Genomic DNA, 12,694 nt, shown 5'->3' with positions numbered 1-12,694 from the left:
TTGATAGCTAAATTTGAATCATTATTTCACATGTTGTGCCTGCTTTCCTCAGGTTTTGTGAAGACTGAGCTTTACAATCTTGGCAAAACTAGAAAAATCTTTTCAGACTGTTCACCACGCTTTTGTATCCATTATCTAAAAAATATTTTTCTAAAGTGCTTTTTGAAAAGAAATGGTGATCCTTGGGAGGAAAAAGGTCCACAGGTTTGCCATTAGAAAAACAGATGAGAACTAAGGAAAATAATTTGCCCCTGCCACCTGTCTGCTGAGAATATGTGAGTGAAAGTTATTTTGAAGAACAAGTGCTCACACTTTGAACTGTGCAAGGGTTAAAAAGTCTTAAGTGGATATGCCGTTTGTTGATTTAAAGCTCTTTGTAAATGATTGTTGGAAACTTCTCAGGTGTAACAATGTGTTCAGAAAGCATATCACAAGTACTGCTTGCATTTAAGTAGGGTTTTTATCTATCACCATCGGCAGCCTGATTTAAATTCCCAGAGGAACAGATAATTCATTGAATTGTCTGTCATGGAAAATGGGGAGCTTAGCAATGCACATGAAAAAACGGAGGAAGATAGGTTTTATGAAAATCCAAATTTAGAGGAAGGAGAATGTGAACAAGTCTCTAATCAGAGCAGTGGAGATTCACCTTCTCCTTGTTTAATTGCCATGCTAGACAACATGGACATTAGATGTGAGAACAGCATAGAATTTAGCCAGCAAAACTCTTGTTCCTCTCAGCATGGCTCTGACAGGGGGGAAGAAACAGATTCTCCACAAGATGGTCTTGAAGACAATCAATACAAAGATAGAGAGGACAGAGCATTTGAAAGGGCAATGACTATGGAGGACATTTTCAAAACTTCAAGAAATACCGTCAGATTTCCCTTCAGCCATAATTCAGAAGAAAACAACAATTTTCCAAAAGAAGAACATAAGATTTTCCTTCTTGTTAAGGTAAGTTTTTTTTCCCTAGGCATGAATACAGTTATGTAGTCTCAGACATAACATAACTTTCCCCTAACATTTGGAGAAAAGCAATATTATAAGATTATAATTTTACTTTTCTGGTTGGTGGAGAATTAATCTACATTTTTGCATGTTCTTTCCACTTCAGTCAAATAAAAAATATTGCGTGTCTCATCCTTATCCAGTATCAAAATGGATACAGCAGTTGCCCATAGCTAATGAAAACTGCAATCCCATATCTGCTTTTCAGGGAATAAGATTCACTGAGGAAGCATGCAGTAATTTGTGGAAAATATTTTTGAATATTTTGCTGATTTATTTAAGATACTTTCAGAATGTTAGAAATTTGTGATATTTATACAAGCTTCATACGCATACTTTCAGGTCATTGTTGTGCTTTATCATAGCCTTTTCCTTGCCTGAGTTTGTTGAGAAAAGCATATACTTTATAGTGCTTAAGCCAATCTAGTACTTTCTCCAACACTGTATGGAAAGAGAGGATGTTGTGAATATCAGTTTTCCCATTTATTCTCTGAGTAGAAACAGCTTTGTTGCCATTCATTTTTGTGCTTGACTTGAGCAAGGGGTTGGACTAGAAGACTTTTAAGTGTTTCATTTATAGCAATTAACAAGTCATTGTTTTTTTTCAGATTATTTCTCTTTAAACAGTGTAAGGATTGGAGGGACACAATATTAATATTATTAGCAAAGATATTTAGCAGCACAGTTTATTCCTGGTTACTTTGGAATAATTATGAGATAAGATTCCATTCTGTACCTAGACAGTCCTCTGTCATACCAGTTCATTATTCAGAGACTGTTTGCAGATACTAGAAGACTAACAAATAGTTTCTGGGTGCTTGAGACAAGTTTGAACTTGCTAAACATAAACAAAGGTTTCCATGGGTTATGTTTTATATACAAAATGAAATGGCTTCACAAATTAGAGTCTCTGCTCAAAGATCATATATCCATAAATTCATGAATAGCTAGAAGACACCTACTCCAATGTTTATTATGTAAAATAAGTTAACAATAACTCATTGAACAAAACATTTTGCATATTATATGGTGGTATCATATTATTAATGATTGATTATTCAATTGTTCAAGGAGAAATAACTTTCATATTCCACTTACGAATATAACAAACAATAGAAGAACGTGCTTTCTAGTTTTTTACTCTGTTTCTGGTGCATATAATTCCCTCTTCTACTCTAGCAGGAGTTAATGTATTTTACAGGCCAGGCTACATATCGACTAAGCTTTTCAGAGATTGCTGAAGTAGAGCTTATCAGAGGCTCCTATATGCAATTAGAATAGAATAGAGCTGGAAGGGACCTTGGAGGTCTTCTAGTCCAGCCCCCTGCTCAAGCAGGAGAATCTATACTGTCTCAGATAGATGAATGTCCAATCTGTTCTTAAAAATCTCCAGTGATGGAGCGCCCACGATTTCTGGGGGCAAGCTATTCCACTTGTTAATTGTCCTCACTGTCAGGAAGTTTCTCCTTAATTCCAGGTTGCTTCTCTCTTTAATCAGTTTCCAACCATTGTGTCTCATCCTTCCCTCTGGTGCTTTGGTGAATAATGTGACCCCCTCTTCTTTGTGGCAGCCCCTCAAATACTGGAATAGTGCTATGTCTCCCCTATTTTTTCTTTTCTTTAGACTAGCCAAACCCAAGTCCCATAGCCGTTCTTCGTATGTTTAGTCTCCAGGTCTTTGATCATCTTAGTTGCTCTTCTCTGAATTTTTTCCAAACTCTCAACATCCTTTTTGTGATAAGGTGACCAAAATTGGCTACAGTATTCCAGGTGTGGTCTTACTAGGGTTTTATAAACCGGTAATAATACTTTGCGTCATCTTGATTCTATGCCTTTGTTTATACAACCCAGGATTGTATTAGTTTTTTTGGTTGCTGCTGCATACTGCTGGCTCATAGTCAAGCGATCGTCCACTAGGACTCCAAGGTCCCTCTCACAGTTACTATTTTTAAGCCAGGTCTCGCCCAATCTGAATTTGTACCTTTGATTTTTCCTGCCTTTACTTTTCTCCACACTGAAACTCATTTTGTTGGATAGAGCTCATTGTTCAAGTTTGTCAAGATCTTTTTGGATCCTGAGTTTGTCTTCTGGGGTGTTGGCTACTCCTGTCAGTTTGGTGTCATCTGCAAATTTGATGAGTTTCCCTTCAATTCCCTCATCTAAGTCATTTATGAAGATATTGAAGAGTACTGGGCCTGAGACGGAACCTTGTAGTAATCCACTGCTTACTTCTCTCCATGTGGATGTAGTGCCATTGAGGATTACTTGTTGAGTACGGTTTGTTAGCCAGCTACAGATACATCTGGTAGTGATGTTGTGTATTCCATCTTTTCCTAGCTTACCAAGGAGTAGGTCGTGGTCTACCTTGTCAAATGCCTTACTGAAATCTAAGTATACTACATCCACTGCATTTCACTTGTTTATTAGTTTAGTCACTTTATCGAAGAATGAGATGAGATTGGTTTTTTAACAAATCCATGCTGGCTACTAGTTATGACTTTGTTTGCTTCTAGTTGTTTGCAGATCTGTTGTTTGATTATCTTTTCTAGGATCTTCCCAGGTATTGATGTTAAACTGATTGGTCTGTAGTTTCCTGGGTCCGTTTTTTCCCTTTCTTGAAGATGGGGACCACATCAGCCATTTTCCAATCCTTAGGTACTTCCCAGGTGCTCCAGGATTTATGAAAGATGTGGTGCAGCGGTTCTGAGATAACATCGGCCAGGTCCGTCAGAACTCTGGGATGTAGACTGTCGGGTCCGTGTGATTTGTATTTGTCAAGGTTGGATAGGTGTTCCCTTACCATTTTCTTGCTTATTTTAATTTTTATTTCTAGTATGTCTTTTGCAGTGGTTTTTTTGGTGTGTTGGGCTATAGTTTCTTTTTGTGTGAAGACTGACACGAAGTATGAGTTAAGCAGCTCTGCTTTCTCCCTGTTGCCTGTAATTTCCTTGCCATCTTCTCTCTTTAGTGGGCCTACAGTTTCATTGATTTTTTTCTTCTTGTTAATGTATTGGAATTATTAGACAGGGGTAGGAGGTCAGGAAGAGACAATGCCAACATCTTGCAGGTGTATTGACTATTGATAATTGGCTTCTGGCCAGATTATCCCCAACCTGCTCCCATCATGCAGGAGGCATTGCTGTCTGCCTGTGTGCTTTTTGAAATGGCTTTTTGGTTGGAGAGCTGGTCGCCACTGGTCATCTCAGCCCCCTCAAGGGTCTTGCCCTTAGCCCGTGGATAGGGTGCATTTCCTTCGCACACCTCAGTACCTACTGCAGCCGGTAGGTACTGGTATAATTTTAATTTGAAACAAAGGTTAATTTAAGAAATTATATTATATCATAACATTAATATGAAATGAAGTAATTACCATGACTTCATGGTTTCAGTAGGAAGATATCAGTAGGCTTAATTTGAAAGGAGATGGTACATATTGAAGAAATTCTTTACAAGCAGGGACTATAAAGTTAGAGTCATTTAAGACTACTGATAGGAAATAGCAACTTTCTGAATCTGTAGCTTGGTTCTTGGCTGTAGAGGCCTTTCCGGAAGGCCTCTGACAACAAAATAAAGGCCGGGGTTGTCGTGCACGTCAATCTGGAGCTCTATTCTCAGCTGCAGAGGCATTTCCTGAAGGCCTCTGATGGCGAAATGGAGGCTGGGGTCGACATGCACAAGTGATGGCAAGTGGCTGCAGAAGAAGTGGGCAGGCTGGGCGGGGCTGTTGATGCTGCCACAGCGAGGTGAGACTGTGAAGAAAACACACACACCCTGAAAAAAAGACCTGGTGCATTTTTTGGAGACACACACACAAAAAAAGACCAGGTCTTATTTTGGGGGAAACATGGTATTACTATTCTTCTTCTCATCTTTCCTATTACTTATCTCCTTATCTCCTTATGACTATACCTTTGTTGCTTGTATCTTACAATTTATATTGTTTTATTTAGTATCCTAGTATAATTTATGTTGATTGCTTATTGAGTATCCTATGACTATCACTAAGTATTGTATCTTATGATTTATGATGAATGTATTTTTATGATGACTATGATCATGATTTATCACTTATTGCTTTTATATGCACTGAGAGCTTATGCACCAGAGACAAATTCCTTGTATGTCCAATTACACTTAGCCAATAAAGAATTTTATTTCTATTTTCAGTAAAGAATTCTATTGCTTCAAATTATTTAACATTACACCAACTTGAACTACCAAAATTCTGGGCATTAACATGAAGCCTATGGAGAATCACAACTTTTATTTTGAGCAAGCTTCTTTCTATTTATTTTGAATGGACTCATACATTATCTTATTTTTAATACAATTATTCAGTTTATTTTCCAAGCCAATTCAGTCTTACATATCTCTCCCATTATAGCCTCTCCTTATCCAAAAAGCCATTTACACTCATTTCCTTTAAAGCAAGGTATACAACCTTTCTCCTGTTAAGAGCCATGCTAGGTTTAATGTGGCATGTTAAAATTTAAGTTAAAGTTGGCAAGTAGAAAATATCTATGGATGCACTTTATATATAATTAAGCTTCAATAGTACTTTGGAATTAATTGATTATTTTTCATATTTATTTGAAATGCTTTAGGGTTTTTCTATGTGTGATTCAGAACCATTACCAGTTAAGGAGGGTCAGATAGACAATGATCTTTCTATTTATCTAGTTTGTTCAGGATTGCATCATCATCTCCTCTGGGATTTCTTGGAAGCAAATTACTTCTAGTTACTACTCCAAGGTTTACATTATTTAATAATATACGCTAAGAAATAGACATTTCTAGCTTTGGCTTCAGTTCCTTTTTGAGTTTGGCCGGTCAGTAAGTTAGAACAGGGATCCCCAACCCCCGGTCCGTGGACTGGCACCAGTCCGCGGCATACCAGAAATCAGTCTGTGCAAACAAGCGAAATCCCATCCGTAGGATGCAGGCAGCACACAAAACCATACCCCCTCCAGTCCATGAAAAAACCTCTCTCCATGGAACCGGTCCCCAACCTTTTGGGCACCTCTGAGTTAGAACACAGATCTTAGGACCCTGGTGGTCACCACCTATTTCCTGAAAGCCACAGGAATTTTCATTTTTCCTTTCTTATAATGCAACTGCAGTTCTACTACAGATTGCTACACCTTTCAAAAGGAATCAGAGGAGTTAGCATACAGTTACCATACACTTGACATTTCACTGATATGCTGGTTTTTAAACTTGAATGCCCATTCAGCCAGGAATTTAAGATCTAAAATGTCTAAGAGGGTAGCACAGCCTACCTCCCTTCCTTCTCTTCCCAGGTCTGTGTGTCTCTCTGCTGTCATGGTACAATTTCTTCATTAAAACATATGCCATTCCAGAGTATTGTTTTTTTAAAAGAATAATACATGAAAATCCTAACTTGGCACCAAGCAATGAATTCTTCTCTGACTCTCAGATCTGACCCCAAAATTTGGAGCTTGCAAGATTGTACATCCTCCAAGAAAACTTCAGTATTTGTTTATTGCTCATTTTCTGTGAGGAAGCCTTCCTTCCTTCCTTCCTTCCTTCCTTCCTTCCTTCCTTCCTTCCTTCCTTCCTTCCTTCCTTCCTTCCTTCCTTTCTTCCTTCCTTCCTTCCAACTCCTGTTTGCTACGTGCTCACCCTTGTTACAGATAAACTATTTACTGAGAAATTGGCCATACTGTATAAAAAATGTTCATGGTTAGGCATCCCACTCCTTTGAATTTCTTTGTTTTTTCAGACCAATCATTTAAAGCAGTAAAACAGTGCCCTCTGCAAGTGTTATGTTAAACAGCAGCAAAAAAGACATGGGTTAGGTTTTTGTTTTTTTACTGCGGTAGAATCTGTTACTGGTACTAAATATTTTCTAAACATTTAATTTGGACATTTTGTTTTATTAATACATTGACAACATTCCTGTGGCTTCTTTGTCATGATATGCACACGAGCAGAGAATCTGTGTCCATAATTCAGAAGATCAGCCTCCCCACCTCACATGCATACACAATAAAGAGTGGAGACAACTTTCATACAGTATTCATGACAGTAGGGTGCTTTATTTACAATATTTTACAGGGAATCTGGTTAACTGCATCCTTCAATATGATCTTATCAATTTTTCTACATTAACTTTATATATGGGATTATAAAAATAACGTGACTATTATGAGCTTTAGAGTAAGAATTTGATATATATATTTTACCTATATCTGTACCAAACAAAGTTGGAAGCAATTATTTATTTTCTTTTTTTCTTTTTGTACTTTTATCTTGCTTTTTTCCTGACTTTTCCTTTTTTCAGTTTTTTTTCTTCTTGTTTTATCTTTTATTCCCGTATTTTTTTTTAAAATCCAATAAAGTTACATAGAAAAAACCCAATTCACATGAGATGGTGAAATTTTAATGTTAACGATCTTACAAACTTTTGGCTATTTCTTAAAACATAAATAAAAATGATTTAATTTTGAGTTTTGCTATTGCCTTTTTAAAATGTTGAGAATTTCTCATAAACCGCGACAGAGATAGAATTAAGATTGGGCCATACAATAAATTACGAGAATAAGTTCTCTGCCTCCATCTCCTAGGTTTTGTAGCCTTTTCCATTCGTGCCTCTGCAAAGCTTCATTTCATTTCCACCACAGATTGAATGCAACCTCAGGATATGGCAGCTCTCGATAGGCCAATCTTCACAAATTCTCTGTTGCTCTGAACTATGCCACTGTATATTGCTCAAAGAATAAGGGAGGCTGGAAAAAGGCATTATGCTGTTACAGGCTTAATGTTTACCACTGTTGGCTTTTTTCCTGTGGCCCAGTAGTTTTGCAAAGCGTGAAAGCCACTGGATCTCCTCTGTTTAGAACTCCCAGTAAAAGATATGCTATTGTTACAGGGAAGTTGCTATTAAAGTGAATTTATTAGACAATTACATATGTGGTTTCATGCTCACCTTACCAAGAATTAATCTTTGCTCTGAAGCAAGCCATACCTTAGGCTCAAGAAATGTGAGAGAGCCTTAAAGATAAGATACAATAAAGCTTTCTTGAACAAAATGTTACAACTCCACTTCCAGAGCTGCTGCTCTGTTTTATTATTAATGAGTTGGTGTGATCATATTCAGTTGTCTACTCCGTAGAGGAAAAACTATAATGAAACTCTTGCAAAAGCAAGCCCTAATATTCATTTGTGGTGTGTAATTTTAAACCTTTGTTCTGGATTGATAGGCGATACCCTGGCTATCTAAATTAAGTTATTTCTTACAGTAACTTGAGAATGCACTATTTGTTTCCTTTCCACATTGAAAGTAATGTGTTGACCAAAGTAGAATTGATTACCATAATGTGGTAAACCTTTTTTTTTTGCTGATATTTTTACAATTTACTGTTGTTGTAGAAACAAGTCAGGAATTGGCACCAATAAAAAATAGAAGCAGCTACTGTAAATGAATAGACAAGTTGAAATTTGATAAGGAAAGGTAAAATATGAAGCTCCTTGAAAGTTTGACATTCTCGATTGATGGTCTGTTGATGGCCGTAACTCATGTTTCTGAATTGTATACAAGATGTCACACTATGCTTCTAATGTAGTCAGATTTGCAAATCCTTTTAGCATCTAGATGTATACAAGCCAGATCCAGATGATCTTCAATTTAGACATGAGCAACATTGGAACAAAGATTCATGCTTTTTCACTGAATCCTCTAAAAGTAACACATCATCTATATAAGCATTGTTAAATCTAGATTAAGTAGCTGCCATCTTAGATGTAGTTACCTGAAAATGAATTCTATTAACATTTATAAATTATGCTATAAACAGCATTCTTTCAGCATGATACCAATTGGGGCCTTTGTGATGATTTAGTTAAATCTTTTAAATTAGCCTTCTGCAGTCATACAAAATAAAATGTTTGTTTCATATCAAGGTACTTAAAAGCATACAGGGTAAGTGATTTGGGTTTAGGAGATAGGGAGTATTTTCACTTTGCAGGGGTATGCAAAACTGCTCAGTTTAAGTTCTTGAGTTGTTAGGGAGGAACTCAAGAACAACAGATAGTTAATTACTGATCTTAGGTAACTGCTGAATCTTAGCATTCTAAAAGATTTTCTTGTTTAGTATTATTGTTTAATTAAAAATCTGATTCCAGAAGAAATATAGAGCCCTGTAATAAGCATTTTGACCTGTGCAGTTTCTAAAAAGCCTTTCAGACTACAGAATTGATTTGGATCCGTTTGGTGAGATTAAAATGAGCTGGATATTTCTACCTTGTTCAGCAAGGGACAACAGAATAAAGCAGAAGTGGGAGCACCTTTAGTACTGGTACACTCAAATTGAGTATATTTCTAAGGTAGTTTGTTTATACATTTCATTAATAATAACTACATGTAGGAATAGTATGCCAAGATATACTATGTTTTTGTGGTGGTGTAGAATGATATGAAAAGTTGGATGTCATCCATGTAAGGGTGATACTAGACCCCAAACCTTAAATAACTTATTTCCATAATATCATTAGATAGAACCTTAAAATCAGCAACCAACCAAGATATTGAATAAAGGTCCTAGATATCAATGATTGCCATCAGCAATCATTCATGTGCTTTTCGGTTATTGTTTAATTTTTATAAAACATTCTTTTGGGAGAAGTGATAGATTCCAAATTAAAGTGGTAGTATGCTATTGAACAAACATCTTAATCAAATGAAGAAATTGCGAAGTTATCCTCTTTTCACTGTCTGCAGTTGCTTTGGATAAAAGTAAAAAGAAGCTGTGCTTAAAAGTGGCAGTAATATGAGAAAATGGAACATGCAAAGAACAAACAAAGCAGAACAGTGATCTCCAGTACAATTTTTTTAAGAAGTATGCACGAGATGAAGAGAATAGAGACTCTTTTCTCACTCTTGAAATTTATCCTATCCTCAAGAGACCTGAACAATGCTTTGATGATGTTGTTCCTAGCTGGCTTTTCCTATGGGAATTCCATTAGTTCTTGATGCACTCTCCCTGCATGTACACATGATTGGCTAATCATGAAAAGTCTTAGCAGCCTGCATTACTTGTTTTTTTTATCAGTTTATATTTTAATTTATAAAGCCCAACTTGCAAATTGTATCTCTGTATGGCTAACGTAAGTTGAAAATCTCATCAGCACTAATATAGAAAACCAATCACAACAAAAGGATAATGTAACTGATGTGAGCCCATAATCATTCAGTTTCTACCCAATGCAGATCAATTATACCAAGAGAAAAGTCAGATCTTCATGGTCTTTTGGAAAGCCAATAGGTGGGACCATCCAAATTTCAGGAGTTATGCTGTTCCAAAGGGCAAGTGCTACAACAGAGAAGGTTTGCCTCCTGAGTCTCATAAGATGACGCTGTTTTATAAAGAGGACACAAATCATGCTCAGCTTTCAGATTTTGTGGGATAATAAAAAACAATTGTAAAAAGGCAGTTCCACAAATAGCCTGGTCCTTGGATAGAGGAGTGTATAGATGGAATTCAGCAGCCTGAATTGTACTCAGAAGCTTACTGAGTACAATTCATAAAACCGGGATATTATATTGATGTACCAAGATGTGCTCTTAGTGATTCATGTGGTGGTTCAGTTAAGCTTCTGGATGGTGTTCAATGACAGTTCCACGTACAATACATTGTAACAGTTCAGTTAGGAGATAAGCAAAGACATGAATGACTATGAGAAGAGTCTCCTTATCCAGGCATGGGCACAATCAATTTAGCAATTGCACTTACACTTAGCACTTACACTTATATACTGCTGCACATGCTTCACACCATTCTCTGAGTGCTTTACAGAGTCAGCATATTACTCCCAACAATCTGGGTCCTCATTTTTCCGTCCTCAGAAGGATGCAAGGCTGAGACAACCTTGAGCCCATCAGGATTGAACTCCAGACTGTGGGCAGGGTTAGCCTGCAATGCTGCCACTCGGGCTTTTATTAATTTACAAGGATTTGTGCAAGAATTTTCTTGCCAAGGCTGCCATTTGCTGTTTATCAGGAGCCAAAAACCCAAGAAGACAGCCGACTTGTGTGCCAGTTCTGTCCAGACCAAAAATTGAAAAGTCTTCCAATTCAGGAGACCTCACTGCCTGTTCTCCTCCATGTAAACCCGAGTAGCCTCTAAAGATAGAAAAAGACCTTGGCAGGATCACTTATTTCACTAGGGATAAAGATATATAGCTGAGATGATACTTAATCCAATGCTGATAGATGATGTCATCCAGAAGTTAATGTAGATGTTAAATAGGAATGGAGAAAGTATGGAGTGTTTTAAGACCCTGCAAACAGGAATGTAGGACTAGATCTCTCCTGTCCTACCACCATTGATTGCAATTGCCCCTGCAGGAAGAAAAACCACCGCAATATGTGCCAACACACTCCCTGACCCTGGAATCAGTCCACAAGGAAACCATGACTGAGGACATTGAAAGCCGCTGAGAAATTAAGAAAGATCAGACTGGATGTTCTAGCCCAGGGGTAGTCAACCTTGGCTCTTTTATGACTCGTGGACTTCAACTCCCAGAATTCCTGAGCCAGCTGTGCTGGCTCAGGAATTCTGGGAGTTGAAGTCCACGAGTCATAAAAGAGCCAAGGTTGGTTACCACTGCTCTAGTCCATGGGTGTCAAACTCAGCACGTCATGTGACTCTTTTTGCTGGAGTGGGCGTGGTCTCCACATGATGCAACCAGCCCACAGGCTGGCAGCTTGACATCCCTGCTCTAGCCCATTATGATCTGGCCAGAGATCCATAAACATGGTCAGCGTTGTCTATTTTAACTTAATGAGGCAAACCTGAATGAAAAGGGTCAACATAATCTGTTTACATTTTAGACAGCACTACTGTTAGTTTGATCAGTTTTTTTTAAATATGACATACCAGAAGTTACATGTGACTCCCTGAGTTTCAGATTGTGTATTAGTATTTAAATAATATGAAACCCAACTGAAAAGGGTTTACATAATCAGTTTCTTACTGGGCTCCTTAAAACTTTAAACTAACTACGTTCTGAACAGCCTTTCCTCAAAAGAGTAATTGAGGTTAAAAAAGATTGTCTAATACTATTGGATATAGGGATGATTTCTTGAAGAGGGGATAGATCATTATCTCTTTAAGAACTGGCAGAACAACCACCTCACTCAAGGATGAATTTGCCACTGCATAGACTCAATTACTTGTCATTTCCCAGGAGGCCTTAAGCAGCTAGGAAGGTCATGGATCTGATATCCAAGTATAAAGGTATGTACTTGCAGCCCCAAGGGCCTTGGCCAACTTCCTCAGGATTAACAGGCTTGGAGTTTTCTCCATCAAACAGCCTTTTGGGGGTTGATTCAAAATACTGAGATGTGCTATATTTTTACTAATGATGATTTGTAATCATCTTTCTTAATAGTTATGTTTACATTTTTTTTACCATGCTATTTTAGATGGGATATATATATATATATATATAGGGAGTTCAGACAGATCGGTCTGATTGTGAACACCTTGACATTTTCAACTGCCATACTGCAGTTTTACTCTTTTTTTTTTTTTTTACAATATCTCTTGCCTTGCCGCCCCCAACTAGGGGCATAGAGCAGGCTCAAGTCGCAACTGCGAAATATTTTTATATCCAAATTTCTTTTTTCTGACAAAGAGTAAAGAATTAAATTGGGAGACTA

General features: G+C 37.3%; 1 protein-coding gene across 1 annotated transcript in view; it reads left to right on the top strand.

Moving 5' to 3' along the window:
• Positions 1 to 429: 429 nt before the first annotated feature.
• CLIC5 (chloride intracellular channel 5) overlaps positions 430 to 12,694 on the top strand; it is a 69,970-nt gene continuing 57,705 nt past the window's right edge. Inside the window, exon 1 of the mRNA XM_015812304.1 lies at positions 430 to 957. Coding sequence (XP_015667790.1) covers positions 529 to 957 — 429 coding nt within the window. The 5' untranslated portion in view covers positions 430 to 528. The remainder of the gene's footprint in view (positions 958 to 12,694) is intronic.

Source organism: Protobothrops mucrosquamatus, unplaced genomic scaffold (genome assembly GCF_001527695.2).
Source record: "Protobothrops mucrosquamatus isolate PMUCROS unplaced genomic scaffold, P.Mucros_1.0 scaffold78, whole genome shotgun sequence".
Lineage (NCBI taxonomy): Eukaryota > Metazoa > Chordata > Lepidosauria > Squamata > Viperidae > Protobothrops > Protobothrops mucrosquamatus.
The sequence above is the reverse complement of the archived record's forward strand: the minus strand, read 5'-3'. Positions and strand labels throughout refer to the sequence as shown.